This window comes from Eutrigla gurnardus (genome assembly GCF_963514095.1).
Source record: "Eutrigla gurnardus genome assembly, chromosome: 20".
Taxonomy (NCBI): Eukaryota; Metazoa; Chordata; class Actinopteri; order Perciformes; family Triglidae; genus Eutrigla; species Eutrigla gurnardus.
The window spans coordinates 6,610,906-6,631,431 of NC_139931.1; the positions used below are offsets into that span (position 1 = coordinate 6,610,906).

Here is a 20,526-nt window from a genome sequence, read left to right on the forward strand (position 1 = left end):
CGGACACTTTAATGTTTGACGCCGTGACATTTCTATCAAGCTGCCGTGTGGCATTTCTGTACTTTTGTCTACACCGGGTTAAACAAATTGGTCTGCGACGAGCCTTCTCGTTGTCGTAAAGATGCATCCTTTCAAGTGAGGGGCTCCACGGGCGTCGCTTTTTAAGCGTGCACGGACCTCTGCTGAGCTGCAGAGATGCATCACAGAAACAACGGCAACCTTTTGAATTCTAGGGACAGGAGCTTCTCCTCTTTTATTTATTTATTTATTTATTATTATTTTTTTGTCATGTAAAAATGGCAGTGAAATGACATGCTACATCCAATCCACCGCTAAGTAGGCCTGCTGTGTGCCTGCACAGAATGCATGGCCCCCAAGCTGCAGGAGTCCAACTCACACATTAGCTACATCTCATCTCACCCCATCACATCCCATCTTACCAATATATGAATAAGCTTTTAGCTGGTCAAACAATAGATGTGCAGCAGCTCAAAGCCCTTGTTATAATAAGTAATCCTCCTTAAGTGTGAGTCGGAGTGTTCCTGTGTTGTCTGGTGACTTCCCTGTGGGATTAATAAAGTATCACATTCATTTAAATGGCATGGTTCATAAGTCGGTGAGCTTGTCTCGTCGGAGCCGGTGGATGTGCTCTGGGTGTTTTGGTGTTCCTGCATCCTGCTGTCCCGACGCTGCCGTCGCCCCGGGCGCATCGATTCTGCACACAGATACGCTGAAGAACTATTTACACAATAAGTGCACGCATAGACATGCACTCTGGCATTAGCACGCTCATTTAAAAAACACACACAGGCTGCAGAACGCACTCACTCACCTGAACTATCTCCGCGCCGACGATACCAGTCGTGTCATACAAGGGTGCAACATTCAAACGCGGCTTCCACACATACACACAAGTTGCACCGTGGCTATTCTCCTGTGAAAGTGGTTTGGGTTTGGGGGCACAAACAGCTTAGCCATGCTGTGGAAATGACTTGCTAACAGATGCCAGGCTCTGACTGAGCCACAACATCCTGCAGGCAACACTTAGAATAGAATGAATCCCTCTTTTACCCGCTCTCCGATTCTCTCCCGCACCTCCCTTTCATGTTATTCTCCCCTTTTGATGCTTTGTCACTTCACCCCCCCCCCCCCCCCCTCCCTCGCCACCCCTTTCCCTTGACGCTCTTTATGGTGCATTTCCCGTCCTGCTGAAGCTCACACATCTCTGGGAGGGAACAGGTGAGACCAGATCAAAGAATGACCATTGATGTTGGAGAGGTGTCTGGTCCAGCTGATGCTATAATTCTTTTTTTTTTATCATATTGTGACCCTGATGCCGACCAAGGCAACTACAGAAAGGTTAAATGATGATTTCTCTCTCTCTCTGTCAGGATGGTAGAGTACTCACTGGACCTGCAGAACATCAACCTGTCCGCCATTCGGACAGTCCGGGTCCTTCGACCCCTCAAAGCCATCAACAGAGTGCCAAGTGAGAACATTTTAACATCTTTTTATTGTGTTGTTTCTTGTAGTTTTTCTTCGTGCTTCTGTGTCTCGTCAGTCCACATAAAAAGTCACAAATGCATCTGCATGAAATGGATTCATGTTTATGTACAGTATTCCACCCTCTGGCCTCTTTTGTGCACCCCGCATGTCACCTGTTCCCCCCACGGGGATCATTAAATATTAATTTCATGCTTAATCACACAGTCTGCTCGGGCCCTGAGTCACGGCTTTATCAGATTTACAAACCGTCCATTAATGCCGCTCCACTGATCAGTGCGTGAACATAACCCCCGTTCTCGTCATCGAAAAAAAACTCTGTTCTTGGCCAAACTTTTTAACTCCTATTGATTTCCTTGTGCTGCTGCCCTAACAGGCAGCTCTGAATCATTGTAAGCACCAATTAGCCTGCACTGGTGACATTAGCATCAGACTGGTCCGATACTTAGTTCCAACACAAGTTTTATATATTTTCTGGTAATATAAAGAAAATGCATGCTTTATGTCCGGGGTAGGCAGCATTGGCACATGGTGGCTTAATAATGGCACACGATGAGTGTGCAAGAGTGTCCTCTCATCCGCATGCCAAATTCCTTCTCTCACAGCCATTAGCACCGCCTGTTATTTATGGTCGTTTGATTGATTTTTCAACAAAGACCCAACCGACTCTGCATTTTGATTGGCTGGTGCTTGTTGCTTAATTTGCAGAATGTGTTGAAGTTAATTGCTGATGAAAACACCATCAGTGCAATGCTGGGAGGGGTGAATGGTTTCAGCTCCGATGTGGATGTTTTCATGAGGATGGCAGCATTCTTGTAAAGTGCTCTCGTACATACTTACAGAAAGGTAGCCGACCCCTGCTGTGATTATATACTTTGCTTTTATTGAAGTAATTACTGTTAAAATGATGCATGGCTTATTTTTTTTATTCATCTTTAAAAAAGAAATCTCACATTCATCCTGCAATAGTCCAAAGTAGCCCACAGGTTGCTGGTACCCCGATCTTAAAAGCACTTAGGAGAGGAGAAAGATGGCGATAATGACTATGTATGAGTCTCTCCGGCCACACAGGACTGTCAGCCTGCAGGTGTGGACGGTTCCAGCCCGTGCATCAGCATACTCATAGTTTCAGTTGCTCATTTTTGTGCTGTAGTTGTCTGTGTGTGCATGATGTGTGCATACCAGTGTTGTTTACGTTGTGGTGATCAGTAGGCTGTGTGTGTGTGTGTGTGGTAGCCTGATTGCGTCCCCTGTCAGCGACCCCATTAGGGGTTAGGAAGCGTGGGGCTAAAGCTATTTGCTGGATTGTTACTTTGCCCACAGATACACAGGGAGCATGAGCACGTCCTGACCTCTCACACACCTCCATTTGTAACCCTCCAACAAAATGACAGATAATAGTCCTGCGTTGTGCCCTGGTCTCTCTCTCTCTCTCTCTCTCTCTCTCTCTCTCTCTCTCTCTCTCTCTCTCTCTCTCTCTCTCTCTCTCTCCCTGGTGATGAGATAGAGGCAGTGTGAGCCAGAGTGGAAAAACAACACCATAGAAACTAGCGTGAGGAGAAAGAGAAGGGAAGCGAAGTCCCCTGGTTTTGTAAATAACACAGGCGGATAGCTGTGAATGTGTTTCCATTGTGGGGCAGGGGGGAGGCATCCATCTTTATCTGGGAACAGCAGGAGCTGGCAAACTGGTACAGTCACCACGAGGGGAGAAGGATGAGGCAGGTAGAGGAGGAGCGAGAGAATGGAGGAGGGGGAAGTAAAAGAGCTTAGAGAAAGATTGATTGCGTGTTACCATACCGTTCTTTTTGCCTCCTAACTTTTGCTTTCCTTTCATCCGATGTGTTGTCTTCGCATGTACTTTTTTCTTTCTTTTTATTCTTTCCCGCTGTCTTTTCTTATTTTGGCTCTGGCTTTTTTTTCCCGGCACACCCTCGGGCTGTGTCTGATTCCTGTTCTCCCTCTCACCCCCCCATCCGTCTCTCCCTCTCTTCACCCAATTAGGCCTAATGGAACAGTGGCCTAATGACAAGGACCCTGGGGAACAAACACATTTAGACTCGCCTCCAGCCGCCACCGAGACACGTAGACACCAGCGACGCTCCTGCTCTCCATTTAATACCAGTTGACGAGACAAATTAGCCACAGGAGGGACACAAATTAGCCAGAGGAGGAATACGGGTTTAAAAAAAATGTTTCCTCCGCACTCTTGGGACTAAATCTTCCAATATTTCTGTTTCATTGCTTTACTTTCTAATCTTAAATCGATGCATTGTCAGGATTGAACTTTACCTTACCAATAAACATCATTAGGAACGTTTGGCAAAAAGGTGAATATTACACTTGACTGCTCTTTACATCACAAATACAACTAATCAACATTAATTGATTCTGGACATACAGATACACACATCACACTCGGGTTTGGAAATCAAAAAGACGAATACATTTTCTAAAAGAGTGTGAATATTTTATTTAAATTATGTAAACACACAAACAAATTCAGTTAAATAGTAACGTATCCCCGATTAAAACAACGGCTTCTTTTTCAAAATCCATTTGTTTGTGTTCTGTGTGATAATATTGCACCGTTACACATTATTACCGTTATTATCTCATGTCCAATATCACATTCCAGATCATATCCATAACCTTAACGCCTCTTTTGGAGCACAAAGCAGGTGGAAAGGCACATGGAGAACAGAGATGGTTTGTAATCAGGGATTTTAAATTCACTCGTCCCTTGTGCTGATTAAGGGGGCTCTATTGGCACACACACACACACACACACACACACACACACACACACACACACACAGCATGTTGACTTGATAAATAAACAAACTGATTTGATTGGGCACATGATTACAAATCCAGATGTAGGTTCAAATCGATCGGGGGGGGGGGGGGGGGTTGGGGGGGGGCTCTGACTGCATCCTACATGGTTTTGTATTTGTGCATGACCTTCAGGTATTTGCCTTTTATGTGTTCATCATCATCTTCATCACCATCTCTCTCTCTCTCAGCTTCTCTCCTGTCATTCAGTCTGTTGGCAGTTTAGATGCACTGTTATGTTTATGGCACATTAACCTACTGTTGAGTTGTTATTCACGAATCCCAGTGTGGTACTGAAACACACACACACACACACACACACACTCTGTCATCATGAAATTATGTTCAACAGAATTGCAACAGCAGGTTTTTTAAAAAGGGACTGTAATGCCGCCCGGATTAAACTTTTTTTTTTTTGCATTTTCCCCTGAATTAGACAGAAGAGAAAATGTGCAACGAGGCAATTTATATGCTAATGTTGTATTTCCTCATCAATGGCGGAGGCCTGTGATGATCTATCATTTAATCTGTTGACCTGCTGAAACACACAGGTATGCGTATCCTGGTGAACCTGCTGCTCGACACTCTGCCCATGCTCGGCAACGTGCTGCTGCTCTGCTTCTTCGTCTTCTTCATCTTCGGCATCATCGGCGTGCAGCTGTGGGCGGGGCTTCTGAGGAACCGCTGCTACCTGGAGGAGAACTTCACCCTGTGAGTGAAACGCACCGTGTGTGTGTGTGTGTGTGTGTGTGTGTGTGTGTGTGTGTGTGTGTGTGTGTGTGTGTGTGTGTGTGTGTGTGTGTGTGTGTGTGTGTGTGTGTGTGTGTGTGTGTGTGTGTGTGTCATTAAATCAAGTTGATGGGCCCCAAATTGAAAATGATGATGAAGGAGAGAGAACGTGGCCCTTACTTCACACCTCACATACGCTTCCCACTCTTCTACCTTCCATCAGTCATCTTAGGGAAATTGAAAAAACATGTTACAGATTGGTTAATTTAAAATGATATATTGTGAACGTATAATTTGTACAGTTTGTGTGTGAGCATCCAATCTTGTCATACCTGATGGTTCCCCTTTCACATGGCTTTCATCCAAGGTTATACATATTTGACTCCCATATATCAGCATCACTCTGCCTCCCAGCCGTTTTACATATTCCTCTTTCCATCGCTCTTCAAAGCAGCATCGGTATAGCAACAGTACAGTTCCTCCCCGTTTGCAACTAAGAGCGTGATTAGATTCCAGCTGCATTCATCCATATTCATGACGCTGCATGACAGCATCACCTACTGTGTCTGTGTGAGTGGCATTCACCAGTTTGATATCATCGCATTTATCAGCTGGCTGGGAAGACACAAGCCTGATGTGTGTGTGTGTGTGTTTTCTGATATGTGTATCAGCCACTCAGTGTCGCCGTGCCGTCTCTGGTTATGCTGACACAGCGTTTTACTCATAAGAGATCTCATCGCCGGATGAAAGGGGGACACGTCTCTGCCAGCTGGCACACTCGTGCCTCCTCTGTCCTCACCATAAACTCGAGAGACGACATTAACCTCAACGGCCTCGACAGCGATCACTTCACGAGGTCACCTTAACTCATGGTGTCCGCGCTGTAAAGACAGACTTCAACGATCTGGTCCAGCTTTAGAAAACAGTCTCCTTCCCGTTGTTGTCGCTTATTGTTGAATCAAAGTATTATTTAGCATATTATTGTAAAGCAACATATTATGTAGATCCGTCAGGGTGCTTGAGTGCTCAATTAGAAAGCTTGCAGTGAGTTAGCGCTTGAGGGCTATTATGCTAAATAAGAGGCTAACGTTCGAGCTCTCAGGGTTTATAATAGAGAGGGCTCAGTGTCACAGTCAAGTGCAGCATTCACTTTTCCATTTAACACCCCCACTCTTTCGATCTCTACCTTATTCCACCTTATTCTCGCCTTCATACTTGATTCTGTTATGGGGCTTTTTTTTTCTTTTTTTGTATCTTTAACCACATGCGTTGTCTTTCCTCTAGCGCGTATCCTTCTTTATTTCTGCTAGATAAATAAAGAAATGTAAGAGCGAGGGCGATTTGTTGTGGAGACACATTCACACCTCTAGGCTGTCACATTTCAAAACACATGTTACACTCGTGGCCACAGAGGGCAAGCTAATGCTAGTGTCTGATGCACTTCTAAAGCAAGATCACCCATATTGGTCTCCACCTTAGTCTGCATCACTATGTCTTTTTATGGTGTGTCTTCCATGCAATCTTCTGTCCCCTCTCTTAATACCATTCCTGGAAACGATCTCTTTTGTCTGCTACTATGAAGCCTTGATCCCTCCCTCCGCCTGGCTCTCCATTGGCAGGTGTGTTCTCAGTGTGATGCCAGCTTTTGTTGCGCCATGCTGAGCCATGCCAAGTCAGCGGCAGGGGGGCAACAGCCTTCATTCATGCTCCACTACTCTGACAGTCTCTCTCTCGACTTTTCCTCCTTTTGTTTCGTTCTTTCGCTAAGTCTTCATCCCTTCCTCCACTGACAACCTTTCCTCTAATTTCTTTTGTGCCCAAATCGTTTGTCAGTCCCCTCGTGCCCTCCGTTGAATTATATAAACTTTCACCGTATACGCTCGGCGTGTCTCGGTGCATACCTTCAAACTTTGCCAATCAATGCAATGGTTTCTTGGTCACTCAGTGGGGAAGTGGTATAGCCTGATTCGGCCGCCGTTACTATCGACCCTCGAATTAGTGTGCATGCACGTGGGTGGTTTGCGGTCACGGTATAAGGAGAAAATCTCCTCCCAAGTATGTCAGCAGTATCTCTCCTGCTATTGACTGGGGGAGACAGGGGAGGATCAGGAAACCTGGAGAGGGAATGGGGGAGATGAGAGAGAGAGGTGGCAGAGAGCGGGAGAGAGAGAGCAACAAAGAGCATAAACACTTCAAAACGATATGAGCATAAGAGTTAGTAGGTGTTAAATGCATTATAAGGTTGTACTCTATGCATAAATGCATGTATTAGCTTGAAGTGAGTGTCAGGATAAGAGGTAGCTGGGATTTTTGCAGTTGTTTGCATTACATATGATTTGTATTTTCCTGATAAATCTCATCCAATGCAAAAACAAACCAAAAAAGCGATAGGGAGAAAGCCAACAGAGGGCTGACAGACAAAGACAGTGCAATGAGTAAATACCGTAGGTCGAGTGACCCTGAACGCGTGTGTTCAGTAATGGGCCCGCTGATGGAGAGGATCTATTTTTGGCCTCCCCAGGCCTGGACCTTGGTATGAGCATCCGCAGCCTGTCATCATTTACTCCACAGTCATGCCAGATCTCACACCCACACACACCTAAGAGGCCTCGCTGTGTGGCTCAGCAGTGTTCGTTTTCCCATCTCCCAATCCTTCATGTTGTTTTCCCCAAGTTCCTCATTGCTATCGTGCCATTTACGTTCTTGTATTATTATTTCTCTCAAATTCATTTCACTTTTCAATTGCTTTATATTATTATATTCTACCCTTGCATGAATTAACATGTCTTTGTTGTTTTTCATGGTGGCAAGAGTGCCGTGAATGCCTTTCTTTTTTCTTCTTCTGTTTATTAGTATTTAGTAATTAAGCGTATGTGTAGAATCACAATAGCACAAGACTACAGCGATGGCAGCAGCCGCCACCTTTCTCTTTAAATAAATCCGCAGAGGCAGATAATTCCTGAGTTCCCAGGTGGATATGAAGTGAAGAGACTCTTTGGCTTGCTTCCATTAAAAGTGGCATGAGAGACATGTCAGGAAACGATGGGTGTTCTTAACGTGGTGGCAATCAGTCGGATTCACAGTTTAGAGACGTGTGTCATTAAGTCTGGCCGGGAATCAGCCACTCACTCGGCAGGCCGCGTACAGGGAGTCAGTGAGTTCATTGACGATGTGTGTGTGTGTAATAGTGCAGGAGATTGGAATCTGTTTTTCTGATGGTTTCATGCTAGTGCGCACACACACACATTGTTTCCACTTAGTTTACATGATTAAACAATCTGTTGTCTGGTGCTTTTTTCCAATGATGTGCTTGTCAACTGGTTAGTTTAGTAAATACCATATTAATTTTTCCTTTGACTAGACACCAGGTGTGGCCTGATTACAGATGTTATTGTACACCATACATGCAGCCCCTTTAATCATGCACACATACTCATTTTTATCTGCTACTTCTCAGCACCACCGGGACTTATTTTCTCACCTGGCTCATTAGCTTTGCCGACTCGAGTGTCACCAGCCCAGTCAGTGATTGAGTGATTGACAGCCCATGGATGGCGTTTGTGTAAACCAATGGCATGTTCCAGTGGGCCAATCAGCCAATGTGGTGCCGGCCAACCAGTCCTGTGGCCAAAAGATAAAAAAAATAAATAAAAAATCCACCTGCTGTCAGGCCCACATATGCATCGTCCCACCGGGATAGAGCCGGTACGCCAGATGGCCAGTCCACCCCTGGTCATCAGGTATGTGGCCAAAGAAAATTCTTGTTTTATATGAATGCGCTGTGCTTTAGTTAGGAATTGCTTGACGGTGACACTATTTGGCAAGTTTCCTCGACGCTCTCTGCCGACTGAACCAAATATCGGCTTGAAATGTGCCAACAAGCGAGGCTTGTAAGGGAATCAGTGGAATACGGTCAAGGTCTTACATCGCATCACATCATCTAGGGAATGTAAAAGGCCCAGAGTGAGGCGATAAACTTCTACAGGGACACGGAAGGATGCTGCTGTCAGGGAGGCAGCAGAGCCTAATGCACCATATCAAATGCTTATGTGTTGTTTTACGGTCGTGTCTAAGGCATCATGTCTTCCAAGCCTCTATACTATGATATATGTGAATTATATGTGGAAATGATTTGGTAAATATTTCTTATTAATGCATTTCTTCAACCTCTTGTTTGAGTAGTTCTGAGAGAAGATTAGAAGGCAGAAGTTTAGATCGGTGTTAAATGCAGCAAAATAAATCCTTTGATGCGTCGATGGTTGTTTGGAGCGCCGTCACCGGGGCTCCTCCGGCTTTTCACAGTAGCTGTATTGGTTTCAACCCTTCCAACCGGCAAAACATAAAAAAAAAACACGAGGAAGAAAGAACACATTTGCTGCTGTCGGATTGTGTTGACCCTCCTGGGGTGAGAAAATCCAACTGCAAAGAGGCAATGAAGTAGTTTACAAGCTCAGAGCAGCAAAACGTCTGCTGTAAAACTGCAGTCTGAAACATACTTCCATTCCACAAACTGATAACAGAATAAAAGGTGTGCCATCTTAGGTGCTGCATGATTTCTTTTCTTCTCAATGTATTCCACCCTTTGGTTTGCTGTACTAGCTTTAGGCAGTGTTTTATTGTTCTTGCTGGTTCAGGTCTTTCTCTCTTAAACACATACTCCATCTTTTACAGCGCCATACTGATTCATTTATCAGTCGAGGTCAGACGCTTCTATATCGCCGTGTGTATATATGTGAGAGTAGAAAGGTCAGAGAGAGAGTATAGACTGTTGGCGCAGTATTACTTCTCTATTCACCCTTCAGTGATTCATTTACCCCACGGGGTTGAGTCTCGACCCGTGACATTCCCCAATACAAATCTATAATGTCTATTCTGTGTAGAGATTGGATTCCATAACCAACAAACGTGGTTTCTCACCTTTTCCCGACTCTAGCTCTTCAGGTATGACCCTGCCCGCTCCGTACTACCAGCCCGAGGAGGATGACGAACGCCCCTTCATCTGCTCCCTGGCTTCTGATAACGGCATCATGTCGTGTACCGATGTCCCGGCGAGGCGCGAAGGAGGACGTACGTGCTGCCTGGACCGGGAGGACGCGATCCACCGGCAGGCTCTGGGCTTGAGCCCTGAGCCACTGGCCAACAGTAGCGGTGCCGGTGAAGCAGTGGGTCTGTGCATCAACTGGAACCAGTATTATACCCGATGCCACACGGGAAGTACTAACCCGCACAAAGGCGCCATCAACTTTGACAACATTGTCTACGCCTGGATCGTCATTTTTCAGGTACGTTCGTATATGAGTTTGAAGAATGGTTGAGTCCCCGATAACACGATGAATCAGAATAAATTCTGAAGTCATTAAAAGATTGTCGATTTCAACAATAGTGCTTGTTCAAAAGGTCGATGCTATTTTGATTGAATAACCGCTTTTGAGTACAAGATGTTTTTTTTCGGCTGATTGAACCATTCAAATCCAATCGTTCTTCTCAAAAGACTTCATTTAATTTGATTCACTTAAGCACCAATTCAATATCTTTACTCTATTATTTGACTGCGGCGCAAGTTTTCAATTATATTCTTTCAGCTGTGCGAGCCCTGTCATGACATATATATTCATTTTGTATGTCGTAACGCTGCAAATAATCTCTCCTCCTGCTGCAGGTGATCACTCTGGAGGGCTGGGTGGAGATCATGTATTATGTAATGGACGCCCATTCCTTCTACAACTTCATCTACTTCATTTTACTCATCATTGTAAGTAAAATCCATGACTTTTTTTGTGTTTTATTAGTATGCTGCATGGCTTCCGGAGGCCCCTAATGTCCAGTGTGTTCTGCAGATGAAAACCACTGATAACATTTTCAATATATGTGGACTCCTGCCATCAATACATTGATTAAGGATATTTCCTGAGTGGGGGGTGGAAGTGTTAATAGACTCGTGACGATCAATAGTAACATAAAGGACCGTCTACAATCAATGTCTGAGGGAAGGAGGTGAATGTTATGAAAATGTCTTTGCTGATAAGTAAGAGAAAAAAAAGGGCGTTTGAAGGAGACAAGAAAATGTATGATTCTGTATGCACACAAATGGCCAGATGGTGACACGACGCAGGTTGGTTAATTGTGCATTCACATGCCATTGGCTGTCTGTAAAAACCTGCATTCAGACAGTCTGCGTAGGAGCAGACGTACAATAAAGGTCCCAGAGGTTCCCCACCAGCAGGTGAACACAATAACAAACAGACACACCGCCTTTTGTAAAGCTTTAAAATGAGACCCAAAAAAAAAAAATAGCAGAGGAGAGGAAATGAGTTGAGAGAGTAGAACTGCAGAGTGATACTGAAGGGAGACAAGTTAGAGCAAATGAATGAAAGGGAGGATGAGAACGCAGACCAATCAGTCACAAGCGTACTGAACAATTTCCACACTCGACTGTAATGAAAAGGAACCAGACTTAAAAGGGGTTCGAGACCTGCCCTACAAAAGTCTTTTCACGCTTCTTCCTGGCCTTATTAGGCTGAGGAGATTATTGGCATCGTGACTGCAGCTATAAATTCCATCCCCTCTTTGGCAGGTCCGACCTGAGGTTGTCATTGCCAGTGTAAACACTCGGTTGACATGGTGTCACGATGTAATCTCTTTTGCCTGGTTTCCCCTGCTATTGATCCCAATCTCATGGCCTGTGAATGTATAACCCCATACAGCTATAATCATATCCAACGCAGTACACATAAAAATTGAACTGACAATATCCTGATGTTGGTGTTTGTTACATTTAGAGGACAGAGCGACAGTTTAAACACGCGGCTCCCTTTGTGGTCCATCATTGATTGACTGTGTCGCCCCTTTTTCGAGCTTCCTTGCAACGCCTGTTTGGCAACTTGTAGTCAAAGGTCCTCAGGGATGTGTCTGAAGTGTCGCTGACACTATAAGAAGTTTTCGGTCGGGCACTTCCATGAGCCCCGAAGGTGTCGTTGACACAGCGAGGGTCACCTTGACTCTCTCCTTTCAGCTTGTAGTTATTCTCTTTCTGTCTGAGTTGCGCTGTAAGCTTGTTATTTCATCCTGTAAGTGTGCGTTCTGGGCGTACAAACACTCTCAGGTTGACCTCCACAGAGTAAAACAGAGACGCTTGAAGTGTGCAACCGAAGTGTCTTTATCGGTGTCACATTGAAGAGCGTGAGTAAATGGATTAAAGTGACTTCGAACTCAGTGAGGGCAATTAGTAGGAAGTTATTTGTGTGTGTGTGGAAGAGTGAATATGTATACGCATAAATATGTCTGACGGCTGCTGTAAAGTAAGCCTGCCACCCTAATTTGCCTGTGAGTGTGTGTCACCGATGCTTTTGTCTATGTGAGTGTGTGTTTGCATGCATGCATAATGCAGTGACCATCTGAATGCATGATATTGGTCTGCCCTCTTTGATTATGCGCAAAGCTGTTTACTGATCAGAATCACAGAATACTGTAGACACACACACACACACACACACACAGAGAGAGAGAGCAAGCCTGGAGGGAAATCAAAGCCCCACACACCTGCAGCCCTACTTTGACCCACAGAACACAGATGGGCATCTCTCCTCCCCTCTCAACCTCCCTGCTATGTTTCCATCTCTGGACTCTCTTCCTTTTTCCTTCCTCCCAGCGTCTCCTTCACCTCGCCCTGCATCTTTGATCACTGTGGATGAAAGTCTATAGCTGGACACTCATTAAGTGTAGATTTTACATACCTGTGCATGTTTTATTGAGTGTACGGTTTGGCCTTGTGTACGGGCGTCTCTGTGCGTTCTCAAGTCTGAGGGCTCTGTCCGAGGGAGACTGCGAAACCTGTTCAGATTTGTAAATGAACAAAACCCGAGACTCTGCTACAAACTGACCTATCCATACTGCAGTCTGATTTTTGAGCTGTTCAGCATTAGCCAATATTGATCGAATCATTGTTCCGTAACCAGCGCAGAGTGGTCCAATAAAAGCCATTTCAGCTGTCCTGTAGCGATTCCCATTACTGCCACTGAAAGGGTCAGCCACGCACCATCCACAATGCACCACATCTCCTCTCTGCAGCCCTCACTTTGAGGCATGATAAGAAAATGAAAGCTTTTTTTTTTTTTTTTTTTTTAGTGAATAATGTTGAGATTGCAGTGATGGGTAAAGAAATGTTTGTGAGAAGCGTTGTGAAGCATGGGCAGGAGGGCGGCGGGGGGAAGTTGAGTTAAGTCAGAGAATAAAAAGGAAGGGAAAGATAGCCAGACGCTGAACTGTGCTTTGGGCATGTGTCGGCTCTGTCTGTCTCCTCCAATCAGCCTCGGTTTGGTCGGAAGCCAGCTCTCGGAGACCTTTAGCATGTGTGCTAACATTTCTACAGGGGGATTGGCACACGTTATGAGAATGTGCAAATGTGTGAGCGTGACGTAAAAACAAGTCTGTATTAGCATTGGAAATTCACAAATCTTTACATATTCAATTTTTCTTGAATGGGCAATATCCGCTTTAGCCATAGGCTTACTATTTAAATGAGGCACTGCGTTGGTTCTTATTGTTTTGCCTCTCGGTTAAGTTTCCTAAATCTTTTCCAACTTTCTGGGTCGTTCTTCGGGCACTTCCTGTTCTGTTCATGTCGACTCAGTCCCACCTCCATATCTGGTCTAACTTTCTGTTCCACATCCATCCAGATTGGTTCATTCTTCATGATCAACCTGTGCCTGGTGGTCATCGCCACTCAGTTCTCGGAGACCAAACAGCGGGAACACCAGCTGATGCAGGAGCAAAGGGCGCAGTGTCTGTCCTCCTCCACCCTGGCCAGCATGGCCGAGCCGGGCGACTGCTACGAGGAGATCTTCCAGCTGGTCTGCCATGTCCTCCGCAAGGCTAAGAGGAGATCGGCGGCCCTCTACTACACGCTGAGGGGCAAACCCCCGCCAGCTGGGGGAGGCAGGGGTAACAGGCATGGTGGAGGGAACGTGAAAGGAGAACGGCATCGCTCCAGGCACCCGAAAAGTGAGTCAGACGGTAACATTTTTATTTCATGTGTAAATGGTAGCAGTCTGAGTTGAAAATCTAACCCATGGATCAAAATGATTACACAATGGTAGTAAGTTAAGATCAAGTTTATACTGTTCTTTTCAAAATACATTTTTAAAACTTTTGCAGTCCTAAATCTTTGCATCCTGTATATCTTGCATTGCAAATGGACTTCTGAAACAGGGATTAAAGTGCTCCTATAATCTCATATTCTTTCCCATCTCTCTAGCATCCCACTGTCCGCACCAGAGCAAGCAAGACCACGGCTCTCAGCCGCTGGCCAACTCCATCAGCCTGGCCGTCCCTCAGAGCCCCGAGGACTGCCCTATATGTGCGTTATCCCTGACAGAGGGGGCGAGGGCTGTGGGGGACTCGGCCAGCGGGGAGGAAGATGAGGAGGATGCAGTGAAAGAGACGGGCAAGGAGGAGAACCACCGGGAGGAGAGGGGGGACGGACAGAGGAAGAGGACATGCTTTAGACGTTGTATAGACGTTTGGAATGATATGAGGAGGAAACTTTGGGACATTGTAGAGAGCAAGTATTTCAGCCGGGGCATTATGATCGCTATCCTCATCAACACCATCAGTATGGGCATCGAGCATCATAACCAGGTAGGTTGATGTTTGATTTGATTTCATCTTTGTTTTCAAAAAAGTACAATGTTTACATGACATAAAATGCATCATACAAATATGAAAAAGACTAAATAAATCAATAAAATCATTCAAGTTCAAGGAGGGACAGGAGGAAGCTAAGCTTATCATGTCCTGCCCCTTCTTTACATTATCATGTCTAATTTACATAAAGCTCATATATCTGTGTAAAATAGTCATTATCCAATTCTGACACACAAAAAAACGACAACATAAATACCTCAATATGCCATTTTCACAAACCTAACTGAAGCGAGGCCTTTATTTTGAAACTTCTACCAGAGAGACGTAATATTGAAGTTGTGAACTGATTTAAATTCCTGTCTTTTATCAGTAAATACAATGTTTTTTTCCGATAATGTAGGAATATTGCCTTTAAACCTTTAGACCGACTTACTACAGTGTCAATAGAGTACGTTAATCATTTCTCCATCCCACGAATCGCCACAGCAGATGAACCGCTATCACTGCTGATGAAGCGCCACTGCCAGAAATACCGTAATAGCGGATGACATTCAGAAGGATGAGTGTGGGAGTGGAGCATCACTGCCATGCAGCTTCCTGACAGAGGTGTAAACATTTAGCCTCGCGGCAGACACAGCCGGGCTTTTAACATTGGCCGGGCTCCTCAGAGACAGACAAGGCAGGTGTCTGAGAGCGAGAGTGGGAGAAGCCTGCCAACACTACACACACACACATGCATATGAGCGTGCACACACACACATGAAATAGACGGCCATGCGTGTCCAGTGTGGCAGCAAATAAATGGATATCTTTTAATATTTGTGTGCATGCACCATCACAAACTCATGTCGGTGCATACGCAAGCTGTTACATAAAATAGCTTTTTCTTTTCCCCTCATTACTTCCTCTCCTTATTTTCTCCATAAATCCCTCCGTGCACCTTTTTTTTTTTTTTTTTTTTTTTTTTACTTTGCACGTTCCTTCCCCCACTCGCTCCTTTGTTCCCCGCTGTCTCCCTTCCTTCCGTCCTCGCCGCCTCACCCCGAGTGTCTCTGCTGCCTGACTCTCTTTTACCTCCCTCGGCTTCACCCCTCCGTCTCCCCACTTCTCTCCTTCTTTCCCCTCTCTCATCCGCCCACTCACTCTTTGACAGCGTACAGAGTAGTCGCTTTCTCTCATCTCTCAAGACTCTAAAAATAAAGCGAGGGTTGTTGGGTGGGGAGGAAGAGGAGGAGGAGGAGGAGGAGGAGGAGACGAGTGGGATGGGAGAAGCGAGGCAGACGGCGGTTACACAGCAGTTTTTCAGCTCAATTCCCTGTGTGGTTTTCTGTGTGTGTGCCTTTTCAACGTAGGCATGTATGCAGACACACACACACACACGTGCACATCTGCGTGCACACACTCACAACACACACTGTCTGTCTGTCTCTTGAGTCTTTCTCCCTCCACAGTTTCCACAGGCAGTGATACAAGTGTGTGTTTTTGCTCTGCAGTAGAAACTCCTCTACTAAACTACCTCTGAAGCTGATGTGCTTCTCCGTGGAAAAATACATGTCAGCTGTGTGGTTTCAAATAAGACATGTTGCTCTCTATAGGCATCGCCTTGCAATTAGTGTTCTTTGACTATCAAATATGTTAGTTTCTTATATAATTACATTATTTCTCACCAAGTGATCAAATGATGTTGCACATTCTTAAGTGTAAAGTGTGAGTGTGTTGAGTGTAAATTGGCACGTAGGGATCCAGGCTTGGAAGTTGTCGCTGACGCATTCATATTCAACATTCACACACTTTGGCTGAAGGCGCACAGAAGAGCGTATTTGCATCGGGAGGATAAAATATTAAATATTATTCTGGGCACCATTAACACGGTAAAAAGGACACGAGGAGAAACACGGTTAGGGAATGGAAGGTGATGGATCGGGAAGGAGAAAAAGGAGTAAGGGGAGAAAGCAAAGGATGCTGGTATTTTGTCTGATTTGAACGGCGGCGTCGAGGGCTGTGATGGAGCCGTCAATAGCAATAAATCTCACATCCTGTGTGGGTGCTCTCGACCCGTGAGGGGATTCTGTACACAGGTCAAGGTTTAAACTGCTGAGGGATGATGCTGCATTCGTCTTCCATCACATCTCGTCGTTTTAATACGTCTCCTCATGTGTTTTCATGACTTTTGCATTTTTTAGTAGTCCACAGATTGGCCCAGTTTCCAGCGACGGTACTCTTTCTCATTTCTAACCAAAAATGTCTCTCTCCGCTCCTCCTAAACAATCCCTCTGCTCGCTTCCTCGCTTTCTCTTCTCCTTCAGCCGGGCTCTTCCCCCGACCGCTCTAACTCCCCTGATCGACAGGAGGATATTGATTGGGTAGAGATGTGTCTGCCTGATAATGAGAGTCAGAAAGAGAGAGAAAAAGGGACAGAGAACTTAGGGGGATGGAGATAGATCGGGAGAAAGGGCGGATTAGAGGAGGGGGGAGGGCTGCATGTGTGTTTTTTTCCCCGACATGGTTTGCTAACTTTGGCAGAGCGAGCTGGCTATTTCTCCACCGGCTTTGAAACTGAAATTCACAGGGAGTATCAGAAAAAACATCTGATCCATATCGTGCATAACGCCCCGTGTGTGTGTGTGTGTGTGTGTGTGTGTGTGTGTGTGTGTGTGTGTGTGTGTGTGTGTGTGTGTGTGTGTGTGTGTGTGTGTGTGTGTGTGTGTGTGTGTGTGTGGTTCATGTATTTTTCTCCTGTGCCAATTCTAGATAGCGTGCTTCCCTAATTCAGCCAGCAACACAGACAATACTCACTCTCCATTCCCACTTCCTGTTTATTTATTTATTCCTTTATTTTTTTGTTTCTTGATGTGATGTTCCCTGAGTTTTCCGTTACAATTTTACAAAAACAACTGCGCTTAAAAAAATAATTTGTTTCCCTGTTTTTTCCAGCCTCTGCCTGCCACCTCTCTAAGATAAGGTGTGTGTGTTCATTTTGATCCGCCAGGTAGAAGAGGATTCTCTTTTGAAGTGACTGTCAGTTTGAGTGGCAGGCGGAGAAAGGTGGCGCGTACACGACTGTTTCTCCATCTTTTGTTGCAGCGCCGGTGATTACAAAGCCATGTGTTTTCATCTCTTTGTCCGTTCCAGCCTCTCCATGGACATCGCTGTTTTTTACTTGGGATTCTTGCGACTCAAAGCCCTTTTGCCTACACCTCCTTGCCCCCCTGTCACTTATATATCTTATTTATATTAATTTCTTTCTCCACCCAGCCCGAGGAGCTGACCAATGTCCTGGAGATCTGCAACATTGTCTTCACCAGCATGTTCACCCTGGAGATGATCCTCAAGCTGACTGCCTTCGGCTTCTTCGAGTACCTGAGGAACCCCTATAACATCTTCGATGGCATCATCGTCATCATCAGGTGTGCAAACAGAAGTTAGGTCGTCTCTAATGAATGAGACGTTATATTTAAAAACCCTAGAGAATTCAGAGCCTTTGATTGGCGGCTTCAAATCACGCCGTAATTAATGAGAGCTTTTCTTCAAACATGTAAAGATTGTCTAATTACTGTACATTTAATTGAGCTTCTAGATGGACTTTCATCTCCAGAAAACAGACAAACCTGCTGAAACCGATTTTCCGTTTGTTTTGGTATATCCCCATGGCGCTTTGCGTTAAACTACAGCGCTTCTTTTATGTGACAAATGTTTAATATAGGACTGTCTAGCAGTGTGTGGATAACATTTATAAAATGCTACAGTATTGGAATTGAAATTTCTATATCTTGAAGAAAGTGCTTTTATTTAGTATTAAGGAGTGATTTATCCTCTTCTCTATGTGCTCTCCCATTTCTGTTGATTATTTTCTACAATGTACTTTTATTTCTGCACATCTTCCAACGCGTGCAGCGTGTGTGAGATCATCGGCCAGGCAGACGGCGGCCTGTCAGTGCTGAGGACCTTCAGGTTGCTGAGGGTCATTAAGCTGGTGAGGTTCATGCCTGCGCTGAGACGGCAGCTGGTGGTGCTGATGAAGACGATGGACAACGTGGCCACTTTCTGCATGCTGCTCATGCTCTTCATCTTCATCTTCAGGTAACAGAGGGGCACAGAGGGCATGTATGCATGTGGAATAAGGCTAAGAAAGGTACCAGTTAGACTACACGTGCTGTTTGTGCAGCACAGCTATTAGACAGGTTGTTTTGTTGCCACTCCAAACCTTTGAATAAAAAAATAGACGAATATTAGCAGATTAACGAAACATATTCTAGCTGAGCATGGTGCAGGAAGCTATAGCCAAAGGCCGCAGTTGTGCAAAAATAATAGGATTAAATTCCAATTATTGGAGTTCCACCTAATTTTTAGTCTAAACCGTATCTCGACTGTGCCGAGGCTTTTCTCCCTGACCCGCCTCCTTCTCCAGGATTACTTCAGCCGGGGAAGTTATGAGGACCTGAACCTGTTTGTCTGTCAGCAGTTTATTTGACTACATTTAACTTTGGAATATCCACTCAATTAGACAGACAGGACTCGGGCCAAAAGAACAATGATAACAGTAAACCCTCACTATTAAACTGTTAGCTCACATTCTAATAACACTGATACATTGTTTTGATTTGAAATAGACAGAAATATCTATTGTTTTTACCGAAAAGATTGTTCAGACACCATCAGAAATGCTTTCCCTCGACATGAATTCACTCATACCAATCAATCCACCTGGTTAGTAACGAGGAGGGAGAGAATATTTCATAATGATCCTCCAATTATCTCAATGCAGCATTTATGTTGTACCTAAATTATTATTGTAATGCAAATGTCGAAAATGGCAATTTACAAAATAATTATCACATAATCTCTCCTCTTGTTAGCCTTTCCTTCCCAGCACACACACACACACACACACACACACACACACACACACACACACACACACACACACACACCTTACTCTGGTTTCCCTCCAATTCCACCACCGTGGGGGATAACCGAAAATGAAGATAGTATTAACGGAATTATTGCAATTTGAATAATTTATCATAATTGTTGCAAGCACACTCATTTAGATGAGTTCCACAGCAGCATAATGCTATTACCCCAATCCTGCTTGTATCTTCATCTGCACGTGTTTGTGACTTAACAATGTGTGTGTGTGTGTGTGTGTGTGTGTGTGTGTGTGTGTGTGTGTGTGTGTGTGTGTGTGTGTGTGTGTGTGTGTGTGTGTGTGTGTGTGTGTGTGTGTGTGTGTGTGCCAAGCAGCTTCCTTCAACTGCAGCACAGCAGTGAGACAGATGGCATCAAAGCTTTTAGCCAATTAATGCTAGCCTGGCATTTGGCCTATACATCTAGCCGTTAATGTAAAGTACCGCTCGGCTGAGACATAAACATTTAAAACCTCTAATAAACCCCGAACGAATGCAGCGCTGACTGAGTTTCTCTGACTGAAATAAACAGATGTTTGCAGGTGGAAGGAAAAGAGCTTCGAATGAAACCGAAATAGAAGATTGTAATGGTTATAAAATATTTGATGTACAGTATGTGTGGATATTTATGTATCATGTAAATCTGATCTCTCTCCGACTCTAATTTGATGCAGTTTCTGTGGATTTATCTCTTCTAATTTTGAGTCCCTTCTTGTGTTGCAGTATCCTGGGGATGCACATCTTCGGCTGTAAGTTCAGTTTGAAGACGGAGGCAGGAGACACGGTGCCCGACAGGAAGAACTTTGACTCTCTGCTCTGGGCCATCGTGACCGTCTTTCAGGTACAAACAGTTTAAACAAACACATCCACACACTTTGGTTTCACAACTTTAACTTCAAATGTGCAGTTGATT

At 44.8% G+C, this 20,526-nt stretch overlaps 1 protein-coding gene across 7 annotated transcripts in view; it reads left to right on the plus strand.

Moving 5' to 3' along the window:
- LOC311030645 (voltage-dependent T-type calcium channel subunit alpha-1I-like) overlaps positions 1-20,526 on the plus strand; it is a 63,069-nt gene that overhangs the window by 8,813 nt on the left and 33,730 nt on the right. For all 7 annotated transcript variants that reach the window (XM_084036548.1, XM_084036545.1, XM_084036542.1 and 4 more), the window contains exons 3-11: positions 1,392-1,489; positions 4,887-5,046; positions 9,998-10,346; positions 10,724-10,816; positions 13,740-14,064; positions 14,318-14,700; positions 17,962-18,113; positions 18,601-18,786; positions 20,337-20,454. In XM_084036548.1, the coding sequence (XP_083892674.1) occupies positions 1,392-1,489; positions 4,887-5,046; positions 9,998-10,346; positions 10,724-10,816; positions 13,740-14,064; positions 14,318-14,700; positions 17,962-18,113; positions 18,601-18,786; positions 20,337-20,454 (1,864 nt within the window). The remainder of the gene's footprint in view (positions 1-1,391; positions 1,490-4,886; positions 5,047-9,997; positions 10,347-10,723; positions 10,817-13,739; positions 14,065-14,317; positions 14,701-17,961; positions 18,114-18,600; positions 18,787-20,336; positions 20,455-20,526) is intronic.